This window comes from Ahaetulla prasina, chromosome 2, assembly GCF_028640845.1.
Source record: "Ahaetulla prasina isolate Xishuangbanna chromosome 2, ASM2864084v1, whole genome shotgun sequence".
NCBI lineage: Eukaryota > Metazoa > Chordata > Lepidosauria > Squamata > Colubridae > Ahaetulla > Ahaetulla prasina.
In genome coordinates this window covers 125,719,487-125,740,004 of record NC_080540.1, presented here as the reverse complement: position 1 = coordinate 125,740,004, position 20,518 = coordinate 125,719,487, and the positions used below count along the sequence as shown (strand labels likewise).

The 20,518-nt window shown below is 36.9% G+C and overlaps 1 protein-coding gene across 3 annotated transcripts in view; it reads right to left on the bottom strand.

The window, feature by feature from the left end:
• Window positions 1–6,151: 6,151 nt before the first annotated feature.
• Window positions 6,152–20,518, bottom strand: part of OGFOD3 (2-oxoglutarate and iron dependent oxygenase domain containing 3) — a 43,258-nt gene continuing 28,891 nt past the window's right edge. Inside the window, exon 9 of one of the 3 annotated variants that reach the window (XM_058166160.1) lies at window positions 6,152–14,192. In XM_058166160.1, coding sequence (XP_058022143.1) covers window positions 14,056–14,192 — 137 coding nt within the window. In that variant the 3' untranslated portion in view covers window positions 6,152–14,055. The remainder of the gene's footprint in view (window positions 14,193–20,518) is intronic. The other 2 variants (XM_058166162.1, XM_058166159.1) reach the window with 2 other exon arrangements.

Here is a 20,518-nt window from a genome sequence, read left to right as displayed (position 1 = left end):
TGCAGTCATTTTATTCATCCGTATTTGTGCATGCAGACGAAACATAATGTATTCCTTATTTCTTAGGCGTGAAGTAGTAACTAGGTATAGGAATATCTGCTTCATTTTAAAAAAATAAATGGTTTGGGGACGCTTTTTGAATATTCACTCCCTTTCTTCCTGTATGATCCTTTGTTGGTTGAAACTTCTTCTTCATTACCAACTCCACTGATTTGTCCCCTGTTCCATCCAAAAAGAGAACACAAGCTGCAAAGGAGCACTTTTTAATTTACTGCATTTCTCCTGATGCTTTTTAGAAAAAGAAAAATAGGGAAGTACTTTGAATTCTCTTTCCTGCTTGTTTAACGTACAATATAACTGGTTCTACAAAGAATACATCTTCAATTGTTGCATATTTTACAATGTATTGGTTTACTGATTGAATGTATATGGTTGCCCATCGCACCAGAAGTGACTTTTGAAATGTAAAAAGTTAGCACCCACCCCTCTCCTAGAATGAAATATTATAGGAAATATTAAAAAGGCAAAATATTATATTTCCCTAAAGAAAGAAATGGAGAAACATGATCTTGGAAAGCAGCACCCACCTTTCTTAATAGCCCTCAGCAGATATCAGCACTTAAGAGATAAAGAGATAGATGGCTCTATTCATAAGCAAATTCCTTGCAGCAAGATCTGAAAAAAGGTAGGATTAGCCCTCAGCCACAATAGGAATTGCCCAACAAGCCTCTTCAACCATCAGCCCTAACTTCAACCAAACTTAGCTCAGACAAACTCCTAGGATTTGTACATGGCACCATGGGAGTCTGGCAACAGCCAATAGAATACATATTCTAGCACAGGAACAGGAAGTCCAAGTGCAAAGCCCAAGAGAAGGTATAAATACCCCCCACACACTCTCAACTCCATGTGGTCAGCTGCACCAGAACCACAAGCTATGTGGTCCTGTTTATCAATAAATGGATCCTCTTTCCAATCAGCCACCAGCCTTTATTTGTCTCCAGTGCCTTTCTCCCAGCTTGGAACTGAACCAGATGGATATTTCTTGCCACAGAAAGAAAGAAAGCATTATGTTGGTGAAATTCTCTTGATCTGCTTGGGCCAGCTGTGACCCAGATAAAACAACCCTTATGATTTCCTATTCTGTGTTTGACCAAAAGAAACCTCCAAACAGTTGGGTGTGTTTTGGATAGGGATCTGCAAGATTCAAGCTTGCTGGAGAGCAAAACTCTGGATGCCCACTAGATGGCAGCAGAGAAACACACCCCAAACTCTAAGATCTTGTGTCCAAAACTGTGTTATCAGTTTTGGCCTGTTTTAATACCTGCAGGCCAAAACTGATAATCCTACCCTTAAGATTTCCTTTAATAAGTAAATAAATAAAACAAAAATATGGGTGTAAATCCTAAAATAGAGTGAGTATAATTTACAAAAAAGAAGGGGAAAAAATAATTTGTACCCAAGTTAGCAAAGCAAAAAAACCCAAAACAAAACATTTTTTCCTACATTTTGCGTCATCAATCCAGCTGCTCCATTAATATTTTTAGTCTAGCTTTGTAAATGAAACTAAAAAATTATAGGAACACAAGTGTTTATGGTAATCCACTCAATAAGAGTGAATGGCAGTGTTTATAATTAATGGCACATGAACCACCTGTTAAAGACATTTGCTCTGTTTACCACTGCTTCTCTGTTAGCTCTCCCTGCAGCTCTTGTTTTCCTGCCTTGCATATTAATTGCACCTCTCCTCCCTTGTAAATGCTCATTGTTAATTTGATATTTGAAATTCCTCAAGACTGCAGCTGTGTAATTTTCCAACAAAATATATTCGGTTCCATTGCCTTTATTATTTATTCATATATTCATTTGAATTATGTATATGCTGCTTTTTATGATGTAAGTTCTACGAAAGAATCTTAGGAGAATTTCAGCAAGAATAAAAACAAAGACAAAAATATTTGGAGAAAAACATTTGAAAAATCTCCAAAAAATTAACCTCCCAGGACAGTCGGTAGCAATGGCTTTTGGTAAACCTGAGTAAACAGGCTTCTATGTTGGTTGTTTGGTTATTGGTTGTTTCTTGCTTGGACTATACTCACAATAAATAGAGTGAATGGAGCCCCAGATTGTGGTTTCCTTATTGTACTGCTGTACTGCAATAGGAAGGATGCTGCCTAAAATTCACAAATAAAAATGGGTTATAAATCCAATATATAAATAAAGCAGAAAACTATAAAGCTTTCTGGTGCAATCCACGCAACGTGAAATCCCACTGACTTTAGCAAAATTTATTTTCCGTTAACTTTATTCCAGATTTCACTTTTATTTAACACACAGCAGAATCTTTCCACTGCTGTTATTTTGAATCTACCTCAGATTTGCATGGAAATGTCCAATAAGAGCTTTACTGTCATAGCTGGAAACCCAAGCATTAAAATTCATAAAGCAAAAACTGTCTTCTGGAATTATTGTTCGTTAATACATGAAGCGGGCTGTTCTAAGGAACAGGTGTTGAATCTTTACTTCCATCAGGTCATGAACAATAAAGAGAAGCAGGATGAGATTTCCAGTGTCTCTCAATCTTGGCCATTTTCAAATGGGTGGACTTCAACTCCCAGAAATCTCCAGCCAGCCTTGTTGGTTGGGGGAAATTCTGGGAATTGGTCCATACACCGAAAAGTGGCCAAGGCTGAGAAATACTAATATAGATTATTCTTGCACACAATACATTACAAGGTATGTTCTGTATCTGAAGCCGTTTTACTTGCATTCTTAAATTGGAAGTTTTAGAATTCTTATGGTTTAACACTTAATAGAAGAAATAGGCAGTGTGAGGCAGTGGTGAAATCCAAGTTTTTTTTACTATCGGTTCTATGGGTGTGGCTTGGTGGGCATGGCAGGGGAAGGATACTGCAAAATCCCCGTTTCCTTCCCACTCCAGGGGAAAGATACTACAAAATCCCCATTCCCTCCCCAATCTGGGACCAGCCAGAGATGGTATTTGCCAGTTCTCCAAACTACTCAAAATTTCCACTACCGGTTCTCCAGAACCTGTCAGAACCTGCTGAATTTCACCCCTGATGTGAGGTCAGGATGACAACATTGAGTGGCTAAGAGCCTTTCTATCTTGCAGCAGTCAAGACAGTGATGTAATTGGAGCCATTCAAAGGGATGATTTTTCTGGGGTTTGGGAAGATACTTGAATTTTCATCCTTAAATAAAGCTTTCACTTTTTACATTTTTTGCTCAAAATAATGGAAAATTGAATTCTGATGCCATTAGCCATTGAAATGTGGCATTTATATTTGTGGCAGATTGTCACCATATTGTAATCTGCTTGGAGCATTATATTTTCTTTTTCTTTTGGAGGTATTTTGGATATTTAAAATGTAAAAGGGTCCATTGCAGCATGACTCCTGCCGAATTGTTAGATACCATTTTTTTCAGCCCCTACAAGGATAGCAGCATCAACTTCTCCGGCAAGCTGCTGTAATTACACATTAAAAAAGGCTGCAGAGCTTGGTTCAGGACAATACGAAACTGAATCCATATTGTTTTGATAAATTGGTTTCCCTTGCTGGGTGGGTCTTTCTCTCTCTCCCTCCCTCTTTCTCTCTCCTGCATTAATGGCATAGCAAATGGGAAAAATGTTACCATTTGTTGAAAAAACAGAACAGTGTCCTCTTTCTCTCTGTAGATTAAGTTCAGAGATTTATGCTTGTTAATTTTCTGGCCAGGAAATGTCTTGTTTTGGTTCCTATGCATACATCGACAGAATTCTTTGGTTTTGGTTTAGATAAGTTGCCAATTTTTTTTTTAACTTTTGTGGTGTGAAATTGACTGTACCACGGTTCATGTCTGCCAAGATAATATCAAAATAACAAATTGGACAAATGCTGCAGCGCTGCTCCAGTTTCGCTGACTGGTAAATGAGGTATGCGGTGTCCTCTCAAGCAGCTGGTCGCCTCTAAAACTACGGACAATCATATGGAAAAGAAATGCATTCCAGTGACTGCCATGCCTAGAAGCAGCATGAAGAAGGCGTGTGAAATGGATAGGACAGCCAATCTGGGCAGAAGTGTACTTGCAACGTATTGCCACATCTCAGATTTGGAAATCTTGTGGTTGCCTGGTGTCCAGAAAGAACAAGCTTCTTTGTGTTGAGAGACTTGATATACTAAGCAAGAAAAGGTGCACTGCTCAAAGAAAGTCTTAATTCATGACTCTATAAAGATAATGGAGGCCCGCTGGTTAAAATACAGTATTGCAGACAAACCCTGCTCACAGCCAGGAGTTCGATCTTGACCGGCTCAAAGTTCATCCATCCTTCCATCCTTCTGAGGTTGGTAAAATGATGACCCAGATTGATGGGGGCAATCTGCAAATAATGCTTCTATGTTGTAAACAGCCCAAAGCGTGCTGTAAAGTGCAGTGGGGATAATATAGAAGCCTAAATGCTATTGCTATAATGAAAAATAATGCACACTTCAATATAATGTAAGTACTTTCAGCAATATAAATATGTGACCTTGTAGCATAGATTTTTGCTACCAGAGGTTTCAGCCTTTATTTCTGCCCTAAAGAAGATAAACCAGATCAAAATTTATGAAAAATATAGTTTAAAAAACTGTTTTAAATTTTAAATATCCAAAATACCTATATTCAAAATAAAAATAAAATATAACACTCCAAGTAGATTACAGTAAGGTGCTAGTCTGCTACAAACACCAATTTTTGTAGCAGAACCTTCAAAGGGATGTTGGAGGATTTCAGTTTGCTACAAATAATCATAACATTATGATGACAAACAATATCCTCAGGTTCATCCTGAAAAATAGGTAAAGGTTGAAATTATACAGAATTAATTAGCATGTACAGAGAATTTTTTAAAAAAATGACTTAGTAACATGGTAAAGCATAAAGCAATATATATGCCAATTTGTTTTCTGTAGAACAAATCATTTTTCTTAAAGGAAAAACTCATTGATTCCTTTTAACTATTCTTCCCCTTTTTCCTGAAAATTCAGAACTTTCTGAATTCCTAGTTCAGAACTGAAAGTGGTAAGGGAAGCGGTGCTTTTCCCACCCTCCAGTTAGAGTTTCAAGATTTAAAACAACCAATCTTTTTCTATTGTCTCCCAGAGGGATGATGGCAGTGAGAACATCTGGATAGTGTATGGACAAAGGACATCTTTGTTTCTTATGAATGTATATTGAGGATTTGAGCCTGTCCAGCAAACAGGTAACCTTCATTCACAATAGCTACCCTTGCCTTCTGTCTTTTCATGTTTGAAGCTCTTGGATTTGAATTTTTCCCATTTCTTAAGAGAGAAAAGTGGATTGCTATATGAAGTCTTTTGATAAAGAATTTTGCCAAGGAGCTGTCTGTCTAGAAGAAACCCAAATTTCAGGATTTAGCTTATGCAAGCTTTTTTTTTTCTTTTTCTTTTTCGCCTTGTTACAGGAAAGGTAGGTTAACTTGCTCCTGTGACACCTACCAAGGCCCTGAGTGCAGATTCTGCCTCTTAGGCACCAAGAAGAATAAAGGCTGTATTCTAATTATCCGGGAAAAGACACAGTAGAAACCACTGCTAAGTATGGTAACCTTCTACAAATAAAGCTAGAATTAACATGTCTATTATATTATTAGTTTTAGCTCAGTGCAAAACATTTTCAAGCTTTTGGAATGCATCAAAACATTGTGAGGGACGCAGAAAGTTCCTTCTTCCTTATCCTTTCCACTTGTTTCGGCTATTATTGACACTGAGACATTGCACTGTTGGCTTACATCCAAATACAATTCTGAACTGATTAGACTCTGTGCCAAAGGGTTATGCCAGAATCAACAAATTATTATACTAAAATAGCAAAGAGCATTTACATGATTAACTTGAGTAGCATTAGAGTTTCAGTTATTGTTGCAGTGATCAAAAAGACACAATTCACTCTATTAAGTCTTTTAATACTTAAAATTGCAATTATAAAAGGGTCCTATTTGATCCCATTAAAGAGAGATTATTCTAATAGGTGATTATTACTTTTCTACCATTTCAAATGGATTATATGCAGAATGAGGTTTAAAATAACTCTGAGATGGTTTTTGTATGGACCTAGGTGTAAAACCATGTGTCTATTTTATTGCAGTTACACAGATAAAATAGTCCTGATCTTAGGCAGCATGACAGGAGAGATATATGGCATTTCTGAGAGCATGAACAACATCAACAAAAAAGCATCCAAGATGGGTTGTGTAATTTCAACTATCTTGTTAACATCTTCATAGTGACGTAAATCAGCATTAAGCATTTAAGCAGCAGATTATCAGTGAGTACTAAATTACTACAGGGAATAGAATGCCTCTACTTTAATTTCCTCTGGGTTGTAACCTGAGCATGGTCAAATGAAGAGCTTAAGTGTGGTTCCATCATAAAACACACAAACAACCCTCTTTTTTCATATTTTGGCAATTGCCCGATAATACGGCTTTTTATATAAAGAGCTGCATAGCTCATCTGTGAGTAGGAGGCTAATTTTGATCTGTGCCACTGATTCCAGTTTTAACTTAAATCATCAAATTAGAACCCTACCTTTAATTTTTACAATACACATTATTCTTCCTAACTACAAAACAGAAAGGATGCTCATTGTCTGAGGTCTGGATTTCCTCAGGAGAGTGACCTTCTGCATGAGCTTTAAAAATAAACATACTTTCAACCTTGCATATATCTAGTGTGGTAACCTCTGTATTTTTATTCTGCTTGTTCTTGGGGATGTGTGCTGGAGAACAGTGGGCATATATCATGTTTCCCTGAAAATAAGATCGGGTCTTATATTAATTCTTGCTCCAAAAGATGATTTAAGGCAGTGATGGTTAACCTTTTTGGCACCAAGTGCTGGTGTGTGCGCGCATGCCAGAGCCCAGAAGAGAACAGCTGGCCAATGTGACTGTGCGCTGGACCAGCTGGCTGGCGCACATGGGCATGACGGAACCTGGAAAAGCAGCTGGCAATGGCGCACTGCGTGCTATCTCTGCCATGCATGCCATAGATTCGCCATCATGGCATTAGGGCTTATTTTCCAGTTAGGTCTTATTTTAGGGGGAAATACAGTGGTAAGGTTTCAATTTTTTTTACTACCGGTTCTGTGGGCGTGGCTTGGTGGGCATGGCAGGGGAAGGATACTGTAAAATCCCCATTCCCACACTACTCCAGGGGAAGGTTACTGCAAAATCCCCATTTCCTCCAGATCAGCTGGGACTTGGGAGGCAGAGAATAGATGGGGGTGGGGCCAGCCAGAAATTTAATACCGGTTCTCCGAACTACTCAAAATTTCCACTACCAATTCTCCAGAACTGGTCAGAACCTGCTGAAACCTACCTCTGGGAATACAGTACTAAATGCATCTGTCTGGCTGAAAATCTTAATTGGGGCTTATTTTGGGGTAGAGCTTATATTACGAGCATCCTGAAAAATCATGCTAGGGCTTATTTTCTAGTTGGATCTTATTTTTAGGGAAACTGATATGAACAGTTGATATGTTAGGGTAAAGTCTAACTGCTAATGCAGCCTTTCCAAACAGTTGGACTAAGCTTGTAGAATTCTCTACCAGCATCCCTCTTCTTTTTGCAATAATTTTATTAAATATTATGTTATACAAATAAAAGTAATACATTCTACATAGTTAAAATATATTTTAAAAGAAGAAAAAATATAAAGGTCCATTAAAAGAAGAATCCTCCTTCCTCCCCTGCAAGTATGATCAATATTAACATCTTATTATCGTCTCTTTTTAAAAAAATAATCTTCTCCAACCTAAATAACAAGAGTCCATTAAGAAATACTACAAAAGTTACATTAATAAACCCACTTTGAATCCTTCATTTTAAGTTTATGTCTCATTTTCTATTTAAACAAATCCCCCATCTCATATCAATATAAAATTATTAAAGTATCACATCCAATCATTAACAACCACTTTCATAACAACATCCTTGTATTAATCAATTAAAATCCATAAATGTCATTGAAACTAGCAGTTCATCTATATTAATCCTGACCAAATAAACAAATATTGAATTATTTTTTTTCCTTCCAAAAATCTTTAACTCCCTCAAAGTCCAAACATTTAATTTTTCATACTCTCTGTATCTTTTCTCTCAGAAGTGTTGGCATCCTTTTCGTGATTCTTTTGTGATTCCAATGAACAAAAATTATCCTCGTCACTCTTCATGTTCTCACTGTCACTTCTCACAAAATCTTTGACAGTTCCAACTAGTCCCTTTTGTAAAACCATTATAGAGAAGTCATCCACATCACTCTTCTGGTTTAATGTTTGTAAGTCTTTTGTAATTATAATAAGTCAGCATCCAGTTCCATTTGTAAATCCATTATTCCATCTCTTTGTTATAAGCTATCATTTTAAAATCCCATATTCAAATCCATTTGGGTTTTATTCAATGGAATTTTCTCCTCATCAGTATCATCTTCCAATTTGATAACAGATAGCTTTATAATTACAGCTTTAGACCATTCATCAAAAATTTCCTTTACATTTAAGTTCCTTCTAGTGCCCTCTAGTGTCCAACCTTCAAAGTCATTTTATGAGCGGTTTAAAAAACTTCCCATGAGAAAGGATTATTTTAATTAACTTCAAAGTCTTTCTTTAATTCAGATCCATCTGAACCTTTAATCTGTTTAAAACTTTCTAAAATTGGCACTCTAATCAAACTTCTGCTGTAAATTCTGGAAAAAAAATTCTTACAAAACTTTAAACTCATAATTTTCTTTTACCCAGCAAATACAAACCAATTTGCAGTTCTGAAGGCTTTCAATCTTAATATGCAGGTTTATTTTAAAAGAATAAATGTTAAAGAATTTTCAGTTTTAACAAGCAGTAAAAGGGGCGGGGGGGGGGAGAGAAGAAATGCAAAAGTGACTTAAAAATGAGGTTTGATCAAACCTTCTCCATATAAGGCTACATTAATGACTCTAAGCTTAATGGAGTCCCAGTTGTTTGCAAGAGATTGCAAAAACATCGGTTTCTGCTCACAAAACAACCCCATCTGTCTGGAATACTTATAGGTTATTTCAAATACATCTTCCCTTCCTCCAGAGACAATTTGGCAGTCTGGATGCAGCATCCAACTGCCTGTAGGCTGTAAGGCAGGGGTAAAATCCAGCAGGTTCTGGAGAATCGGTAGTGGAAATTTTGAGTAGTTCAGAGAAACGGCAAATATCACCTCTGGCTGGCCCCAGAGTGGGGTGGGAATGGAGGTTTTGCAATATCCTTCCCCCAGGAGTGGGGAGGGAATGATGATTTTGTAGTATCCTTCCCCTGGAGTGGGGTGGCAATGAAGATTTTGCAGTATCTACTTCGCCCACCAAGCCACACCACACCCACCAAGCCACGCCCACAGAACCAGTAGTAAAAAAAATGGATTTCACCAGAGCTGTAAGATCTCCTGGTGTTCAGTGGGGAGTCAATTTGCCATTCCTCACTGGAAGCTTCTCTCCTGTTGTATTAAGGACAGTAGGTTGGAGAAAATAATAATAATAATATCAGAGTTGGAAGGGACCTTGGAGGTCTTCTAGTCCAACCCCCTGCCCAGGCAGGAAACCCTACACCATTTCAGACAAATGGCTATCCAACATCTTCTTAAAAATTTCCAGTGTTGGAGCATTTACAACTTCTGCAGGCAAGTTGTTCCACTGATTAATTGTTCTAACTGTCAGGAAATTTCTCCTTAGTTCTAGGTTGCTTCTCTCCTTGATTAGTTTCCACCCATTGCTTCTTGTTCTACCCTCAGGTGCATTGGAGAATAACTTCATGTAATTGCCAGCATGAAAAGGAAAGGGACTTGCAGATATCCCAGAGCTAAAGTAGACATGAACAGGGCAGTCAGTTTTGGGAGTACAGCCTGTCACATAAAATTAATGCTCTTACTTTCACAGTGCTTTGGCAAAGCGGAAGAAAGACAGTAAGAGATAAAAGAACCAGGACGGAAAATGCAGAGTGGAAGATGCAGGGCCAATAGAATGTATGGAGAGGGAGACAAGGCAACAGATAAAGGGGGCAGTTTTTCTTCCTACTGATTAAAAGTGACTGGAGTGGAAGGGGTTCTCTCCTAGGTAGGTGATACCATCTCTGTCCATCTGGGTTTCCAATGCAAGTAAAGAGAGATATTGCTTCATTGTCATTACTCACTCTAGCATTTGACTCAAGCCATGATAGGGCCGTGATAGCTCAGGCTGTAAGAAGCCTGTTATTAGAACACAGCAGCCTGCAATTACTGCAGGTTCAAGCCCGGCCCGAGGTTGACTCAGCCTTCTATCCTTTATAAGGTAGGTAAAATGAGGACCCAGATTGTTGGAGGGGCAATAAGTTGACTTTGTAAATATACAAATAGAATGAGACTATTGCCTTATACACTGTAAGCCGCCCTGAGTGTTTGGAGAAGGGCGGGATATAAATGTAAATTTAAAAAAAATGAACACATACCCTTACTCTGCATATGTATTAAAGACATCACAGTAGAATTGCAGAAGACTGAGCAAATCATCTGATTGGATGTACTTTCAAATATCAACATTTTACCATTAAAAGAATTGTAGCATGTGAAAATAAAACTCTTCAAGTCAGCAACATGCATTTTGTATTTATTTTTGTCACACCTTATTTTTACAAATAACTTGAAGGGGTGAGAACATATCCAACAACATCTTCTTCTCCTTATTTTCTCCACAACCACCACCCTGTGGGAAGAGTTGGGCTGAGAGTCTGACCCAAAATCACCCAACTGGCTTTCATGGCTAAGTGGGATTTGAACTCAGTTTCTCCCACTTTTTAGCCTAATGCCTTAACCACTAGACCAAACCGGCTCCCAAAATGGATGGTGAATGAAAATAAGCATTTTTGCTTTCTTCACTAAATGTATTCTGTAGAGCATCAATTAAATAGTAAGAGAATCACCTAAATTATACATGGATCTTGGGATAAGTTCATGGTGGTTTGCATATGCCAAAGGAATTTATGTCAATCAGACATGGATGCTTGTAATGATAATTATGAGACAATTTAATTCTTCTCTGGAAAGCAAATTAAATTCTGTTTAGAAAACAATTTTCTCATTAAGTGCTTGAGTGGAAGATCTGTAGTGAAATACTAAGCCCTAATCTTGTCAGAAAATGAGAGAGAGCGTTCAGAATATATAATGTAGATTTGATATTTGGATGCTTTGCTGCAGGCAGAAAAAAAATGGACAAGGCAATAAAAGCTGTGAAGAACAAAGTGGGAAGAAAATGCTTAAGTGCCAGTAATTTTTTTTCCTCAATTGCTTTTTGACAAGATCTTTATCAAGGTTTCTGCATTTGCTGACTTAACCGTGTTGATTAGAAATCATTGTCCTTAACAATTGCAAATTTTATGTTTGAAAGAGGCAACTATAAGTCTATTCTTAAGCAGCTGCAAGGTGAAAGCAATTTTCTGTTAATTCTCATTAACTAAAAGTGTTGAAAGGTTGAATTGATCTAGCAAATGTGAAGGTATTTCTTGAGTGATCTGCATACAGGTAGTCCTTGACATATGACCACAGTTGGGAATGGAATTTCTGCCATTAAGCAATATGATCATTAAATGAATCGTGCCTGATTTTACAACCTTTTATTGCCACAGTCATTAAGGAAAACACTGCCATTGTTGAAGTCAATCCAGCTTCCCTCATTGACTTTGCTTGTTAGAAAACTCTTGGGAACATTGTAAATAGGGATCACATTTACAATGATTGGAATGCTCCAACCATTTTAAGTAGATGGTTGCCAGTTGTCGTGATTCTGGTCATGTGACTGTAGGGATACCACAATGGTTCTAAGGACAAGGACTAGTCAGTATTGTTCTAATTTTGAACATACACAAATGAATGGATATAAGTAATTTAACTTTGACTCTTGACCTAAAAACTAGAAGCCTGTGAGTATTAGTCCCATTTTAGGTATGAAAGCCAGCTGGGTGATTTGGGCCAACAACTTTCTTTCAGCCGAACCAATCTACCTCATAGAGCTGTTTTTATAGAAAAAATAGGACGAAAGAATATTAGGTATATTTTGCTACCTGGAGTTACTTATAAAATAATCAAGGTGAGATAAAAATCTAATAAAAATAATAAACATAGTCAGAGATGGGATAGGGAGAGAATAAAATAGTTAATATTGAAAATAAACAAATAAAAACCTTAGAATCCACTTTCAAAGGAAGACAGCTTTCTTGTAGCTAATGGAAATCAAATCAGACAGCTTTTGCTGTAATAAAAAATGTTAGTTGGTGGGCTCGATAGGGTTTGTTAAAAAGGCACATTGTGTGTTTGACTTTCTCATAGAATGTATGTACTGGAGATGATTTTACAGATTGTCTAATGCAACTCCTGTTGTTCATTTAGAAATTCACCAAACCATTCTTGGCAGTGACCATTCAGAATTCTTTGGGTCAGATCATGCCATATTTGTTAAATTTTAAAACTGATGAGTATTCAAACATCTAATATTTAAGAACTGTTGTATAAAAGATGTCTCACAGGAGCTAATAAATGTTGTAAATACAAAAAAAGTTAAAATATCACTCATAAATGTGCAAAGCAGTAATTTTAACTCACAGTACTTTCCTATATAACAGGGGTGTCAAACTCGATTTCATTGAGGGCCGCATCAGGGTTGTGTTTGACCTCGGGAAGCTGGGGTGGGCGTGGGCAGCTCAACATCACTTGTGCCAGGGGTGCCTGTGGTGGTCCGAGTGCTCTGCCAGCGAAAACAAGCTCCGTTTCTGGCTGCGACAGCCACCTGCAACACTCTGCCAGCTAAAACGGAGCTCTGGAGGGCCACGTACACCTGTTTTCACCAGCAGAGGCACCGCAAGCTGGTCCTTTGATGTTTCCAAGGCAGCCCCGAGGGCCAGGTCTAAGCACCCCATGGGCCGAGTTCTGTCCGTGGGCCTTGAGTTTGACACTCTTGCTATAAAACTTGCTTGGAAAAACGTTTCCCACAATTAAAGAATATGCAGTCAAAGCAGGTTCTTCTTAAGTTTTCCTTTGGTAGAAGAAATATTTATTCTAATAATCGCAGTGGAATTTGCATGAATCAAACCTATTGTTTCCATTTCTAACACATTTTAAGTTCTGCCAATTTTATTTAAAGGACTTTGAAGTTGTTTTACACTTACTCAACAATTGAATAAGCGAGGCAGCCAAGTCCAAATTTATTCCAAAGCAAACTTTAATGGATTTGCAAATCACTTGAATATTTGTGATCTTAGATTGAAAGATTAAACATGCTAATGAACCTGATTCCCCTGGCAAATAGAAATGGAACCGTTATTAAACACATTATTTAGTAGTTTTATTTTATTCTAAGAAGCTTCCTCTTAGCTGGTTATATGAAATCACGGCTGAGATCATATACAACTGGTTTCTACAGAGAAAATTCGATCATCAAAACTCATGGTTTCTTCCAAGGAAGAACATATTGAAATAAGGATATAAAACAAAAACCTGATACACTTGTGTAAAATTGCAAATGATTAAAACCATATATCAGTTGGCTCACAAGTGTTCCAGGTTTTTATTTTCCAAAATATAAACAACTCTATGGGATCTGGAACAAGGCACAATGAAACCTCTTCCTTGCAATATATTCCAGAGTCCATGAATATATTTCATGGGGCATCACAAATTATAATTTTGAGAACAACTGATGAAAAGGAATATTTGAAGAGATTACATGATGGAATGATACTGTTTCCCAGGCCTACTGTGCAGTACCCGAAAGAGCTGGAAAAGAAAAGCCAAACTATTTTAATTACTATCTTATAAAAGCAATGTTATAAGAAACTTAGAAATATGGGCCTTAAGGCACTGTTTTTGCAACACTTAAAAGGAAACAAAGTAAAAAAAAAACTACACACACACTATTTACTTTAGATAAAATTCAGTGGAATTTATATGGTAATTTAGAAGTTTTTTTCCTCCTCTCCCATACAGTTTCTCTTGCCAATATATGTGGCAACCGCCTGTCATGTTAAAACAGGATCCCTGATACCATGGTCAGGATTGCAGGTAAAGGAAATGGTGATGGCATAGCGCGTGCCCCAGTGGACCTTCTCAACATGATGGAGGTTTTCCGAGCCAGATGTGAAAAACGAAACCCGTCCTGCAAAACAAGAATCTACAGTCAGGAGCGGAGCAAAATACACATCATTTACCTGATTGCTGATACCTAGGATTTCTGTAATTAGCTACTCAGCTTCAATCACCCAAGATTTGATTGTTATCTAATGGTAAAGCTACCCTGTTCCCAGATCAAAATATCATTATGCAATTAACAGGATTGGAGAAAGCCTGTTTTTTTTAAAAAAATGTACATTCTTAGTTCCAGAATTATTAAAAAAAAAGGCTTCAGCAGGGGAGCAAAGAAGAAAGAAAGAAAATCTTTGAACATAATCAATCTCAAGTGAATGAGACTTCTGATTAGGGCTGTGCACAGCTTTGGTTTTGAAGAGGAAAAAGTAACCCCTATCAACAACTCCTTAAACCAAGTAAAGTCTTATCCTGGAATCAACCGCTATAGATGGCGATTCTGGGAAAACACCTAACTCTTTTAAAAAAGGTGCAAATTAATGCTAAACAGAACACCTCAAGCATTTTTTTTCATATGAATGAAGGCGAATATATGTGTCCCAGGATAATGTTGCAGGATCCAATCTGGGCCAGTCACCAGGACCAGAGGATTTTATCTTCCAAGTTTTCAGACTCATTCTGGAGCCCATCTTCAGGTAACTTCTCTCTAGCCGAGTGTGTGCTGTTCTGGAGATGGTATTTATAGTGCCTGTTTTAAGTGGCTTTTTAGATGTTAATTGGGGTGTGTTGATGGCTGCCTTTTAAGTCATTAGCTGTCATTTGCTTGTGCTGCCCAGCCCTCGCCTTCTAAGTACCTGATAGGCTGTTGGTAAATCAGTACTACTGTTGGCTGACAAGGGGCCTGTTTCCAAGGTTTCAATCACTTCCCTGACTGTTTTTGTGTCTGCTCATCCAACAATCTTAGTAGCTGCAAAATTGAATGTGTGTCCTTGTTCATTGCAGTGTGAGACTACCAATAAGTTCAGGTCTCCTCGTCTGACTCCTTGCTTCTATTCTTGCAATCTGGTGGTTTAGTTTTCTCCACCAGATGGGCTCCAGCACGACTCCGAAAGCTCGGAAGACAAAACCTCTGGTCCAGGTGACTGACACAAATTGGATCCTGCATTTTTTTTTCATGTACAATTTGAAGGGCTGCATTACTTTCCCTTGATTCAGCTATGTGCTTTTTCTAGAATAAAACCTTCTGGAAGAGATTTGGTTTATCTATTTTCTTATATTCTGCACTAAAACTACCCAACAGCTACTTTAGCAGATAAAGAATTTTAACATCTCATATTAAAATGGATTACTAGACTATTTGTGTGGGCTATGTGACATGCTTGGATTGCTTGCTTATGTATTGAGCGCTACACTGATACAATCAAACAATTCAGGTGTATACAGTCTTTAGTAGTTTTGTGAGAGTGCAAGCATACAAGGGAGACAACAATGATAAAAAGACTATTGCACCAAGTGTAAATAGACGGGCCAGTACTGGTAGATAGACAAATGTTGCATCACTTGCTTTGTATATATGATTAGGAATAAGCACTAAAATGTTTAGACAAAGAGTCACAAACCATATTGCCATATTACAGTTTTCCTAAATAAAATATACTGTAAGGAATCAATTTCCTATTAAAAGCATGAGGTTATATGACAAACATCTTAGGTGCTGTATTGGTTCAACAGGATAGTCTCTCATTATTCAATGCATAACTTAATTGGAATAAATGTTTTTCCCATTTGCTAGAAAATACTCAGCAAGCACAAAATAAAATCAAATATTAAAAATAAATATTTAAATTTTGTATGTTATTTTATTTCATAATATTAGTCACATTAGACAAAATGGCTGTAATATATAACAATGTGTATAAAACATTTTGGGGTAGGAAAATGCTAGCTCTGTCTTTCTAGCCACCATCCTTTTAATTCCCAGCCATCTCCTACTCTTATAAAATCATCACATTATGAAAAGGAAATGCAATTTCAGTTATCAGAATAGAAATCAGAATTCCAATCACTTAAATTTCTGATTGTGCAACTTCTCAATGGTTGGAGTGAATGTGATACTGAACAGCAGTTTTACATTGCAATATTGAATTGGACTTACAGGTGAACATTATCTTCTACTTTAATTGCCCAACTTTCACAAGTGGTCTTTCCAGAATAGAAAAAAGAGTGATTATTTGCACTCTCCTGAAAGGTTCAATGAATGGCTTTCAAGAAGCCATACAGATTTACAGTGCAAAAGAAAAAGAAAAAGAAAAAGAAAAAAGAAAAGAAAAGGCAGGGGCATTCTGCCCTGTTTTAACTATTTTTTATTTTTTTTGTTTACATTTATACCCCGCCCTTCTCCGAAGACTCAGGGCGGCTTACAGTGTATAAGGCAATAGTCTCATTCTATTTGCATATTTTTACAAAGTCAACTTATTGCCCCCCCAACAATCTGGGTCCTCATTTTACCTACCTTATAAAGGATGGAAGGCTGAGTCAACCTTGGGCCGGGCTCGAACCTGCAGTAATTGCAGGCTACTGTGTTCTTAATAACAGGCTTTTACCAGCGTGAGCTAAACCGGCCCCTTTGTTGGTTCTCCAAAAGGAGTTCCTTTACAATGGTGGAAGTATTTCCTGTTGCTACAGGACCAAGACAGTAGTAAAAAAATAATTTGGAAACACGTGGCTAACAAGACTGAGGAAGCTATATATTTGCCTATAATTTTGCACCAGTAAGCTAGTAATTAATGTACTGCTATCTCAGCAGGTGGCAGCACTGTTTGTCTTTTCTTGTCAGCTAAGCAGAAAAGCTGAGTATGGAAATTCCTAAAATATGAATATTAGTGCCTACAAATTGTAGTCCATCAAGTTCGTTTTCTTTTTTTCTATAGGGACTGCATTTTGAGCAATTTCTTATCTTAAACTTAAAACATAGTATGATGATTAAGAATCAAGTCCAGGTACTGTCACACCTATGCATCTAAATACATCAATACATCAAGTTGAGAATTTTGCTAAAATTGCTGTCTTGATGAATGATCACTAGTAGAAGGCATAGGCAGGAGTTTGTGCTATGATTCATACATTTATTTGCCAGTGATGGGAAGAATATCAAGAAAACTGGTGAGAAAGTTTAGAGGCCCCACTTGGTAGGAATGAGCAGCCATGGTTGAGGGCTTTTAATCTTACCTGATTCTAGTATCTGAATTTGTAAACTATTTTTAATGTTTCTCTTCTTCTAAAATAGTTTAAGATATGTTAAAAGGAGTTTTAAGAAATACAAATGCTTTTATGATGCCCATAAAGAAACAAAATTGTTCTTATTGTGCAAAACTATTAATTAAAATTATTGAACTGTAACCTTGTTGCTTGTATCCTTACGATTTATATTGATATTGTTTCCTGACTGCTTATTTGTATGCTATGACTATCATTAAGTGTTGTACCTTATGATTCTTGATGAACGTATCTTTTCTTTTATGTACACTGAGAGCATATGCACCAAGACAATTCCTTGTTTATCCAATCACACTTGGCCAATAAAAAAATTCTATTCTATTCTATTCTATTCTATTCTATTCTATTCTATTCTATACTATACTATACTATACTATACTATACTATACTATTCTATTCTATTCTATTCTATTCTATTCTATTCTATTCTATTCTATTCTAATAGTTAGTTTCTTGCCAACTTTGCAATTAGTATAAGCTTTTAAGTATATATTATTAGCTTTCTAATAATCTGCCCAGTTGGAAGACAAAGAACAAGATTTTTCCTAACCCCAAGCTGAGTAGATGAAACCAGAAAGTCACTTTCTATGCATGTCCCCCCACAGTGGTGGAATTCAATTTTTTTTACTACCAGTTCTATAGGCTTGACTTGGTGGGCATGGCAGGGGAAGGATACTGCAAAATCCCCATTCCCTCCCCACTCTGGGGCCAGCCAGAGGTGGTATTTGCCGGTTCTCCAAACTACTCAAAATTTCCACTAATGGTTCTCCAGAACCTGTCAGAACCTGCTGAATTTCACCCATGTGCCCCACAAATAAGATGCAGCCTTCTTTCCTCTTTCACCACCCAGAAAGCTATAAAAACTTTGGATTTGGGATGGATAAACTGTGCATACTATTTTTTTAAAATGCCAGTGTAATACATAATAGGACTTTCCCATGCCTCATATCTACAAACGGTTCCCCAATAATTTAAACAATGTAGTTATTTAGCTCTCTATATATGTTCCTTTAGCATTTATAGCATACAGATATGAACAGATTCTCATCTCAACCCAACATGAGAAATATACAGCAGTAAAGTTATTGTTAACCTATGCAGAAAGTTTAAATATACTGATAAGTGATGGTGGAAGTCTGCTCTATCAGGTCTGCTCCTAAATATAATATAGATCCATTCAATTTTCTAGAGTTCAACAGAAGGCCAAGTTATTTAATTATTTAAGAACTCTCTTTTATTTCAAAGTACACATAATATGTGTTGAGACTTCACTAATAAAAACAGTTTCAAATTGCCGCATTACTAAGATGGAAATGTACTGTAGTTATGACAGAATACTTCAGGCTTTTCTCCAAAAATGGATAACTTTAAATAATACTTTTTCTACTACCTCAGTTGGCAGTAAAAAAAAATATAAAGTTACAAGAGCTATGAAAAGAAAGCATATGATTAGATATGACACTTGATGTTAGCTCACGTCTGACTACTTGTATTTGCTTGGAAGGGCATGTTAAAATTCTAGCTTATCAAAGAATGAACATCATAGCATTTACTTGTCAGTAAGAATGGCTATCAAACCTAGCCAGTTCTGGGTATGGTTCATTGCCCCATCAAAACCAAGAACATTAGTTCGACTTAGAGTAAGCAAGAGCAAAACTCAGACTTCTGACTCTCATTCCAAAGTTCCCAGTTTATATAACAAGTAACACAGAGATAAAAATGCCTGAATCCCTTAGCCAGACCTTGCAACTGGGAATAATAAGAGAGCATGAGCTAGCCTATTGCTCCTTCTCTGGGTAGACAAAAGGCTGAGGAAATTTAAATGCCCCAGAAGTAAAAAGCAACTATAAATTCCAATGATAAGATACAAGCTTATGCTACAAACCTATTATTCAGGTCCCAGGGGAAAGGGAAGGGAGAACCCCCACATTGTAAGTCACCCCCCAAAAAACCACATTATTTCAAATGAATTTGATTAATGTTTGTTCAAATGCAAAACGTTTCAGAATCTGAAATGGAAACTTTGCACCATAAGAGCATTGTATTTTCTATGTACTTCTATAAGGGTATTTTAAAACCTTATTTTTTTAAAAAAGATCTAGGCATCTCACAAAAACAAGCTACAGTAACAGTACTTTACCTATAAATCTGAGGAAATCTGATGAATTTGACCTGGACATAAGCTTTGGGAGTTCAACTGTGCTGACTGGAAATGGAAATTCACTTTGAAGTGGTCCTCAACCAACCTCCAGGTTTATATGTTGCTTTGAAGGCTGCCCTTGGGGAACTACTCTTGCAGAATGAGTCAATCTCATGCCTAAGACTCTACTTTAAAGGCAGAGGACGTTGTTTCCTTAATCTTATTTTCTTTCAAAACAAATGACCAAACAAAATAAAGAAAGGGCTCTGCTTTGAAGGGATACCCCTGGGAAATGTCACAAAATCAGACTGGTGTAGAAGTAAGCCAAGCTATTTCCTATTCTTTGGTACTTTAGGTAATTTTTGCCTCTAGACATTTATTAAGCAATACAGAGATCTTTCCTGTTAAATATGTGGAGTTTCTCCCTTCTCCCCTGACTGAAAATCACTTAATGAGTAAAAACCTGTGGTAAAAAGTTCATTACATCCTCCCTAAGATCACTGGATGTTTTATCATTAACCTTGGGTAAGAAAAGCTGGCAACAAAATACATCTTTGTCATCGAAGACTTATAGCAGAGATTTTTATGGAAAAGTTAAGAGGGATGAAGTGTTTTTGGCAGAGAACTAAGACCTTCTACCTGAGTGCCTCCAATTCAAGCAAAGTGGCCCTTTCCTCTTGGATAAGGCCTTTTCAGAATCCGATATTGTCTATGTTGATTGCTTGAGCCAAAATGGTAATAGTTTACAAGGTTTCCTAGGCTCTCTGTTTCATATGATTCAATGAAAAAAAGTATTTGTTTGCATTTATTCCTTCTTTATGAAGTATAAGCAATAATAAAACCATGAACATATGCTTTAAAAGTACCTCAAATAACAAAGTCATGCATTGATACATAAATGTCTTCCGATTTTTGTTGAATTGTAGTTTCATCCCTCTTAAATTTTACAGGGTTTAATTTAATTGCATTTTTGGAATGGAAAA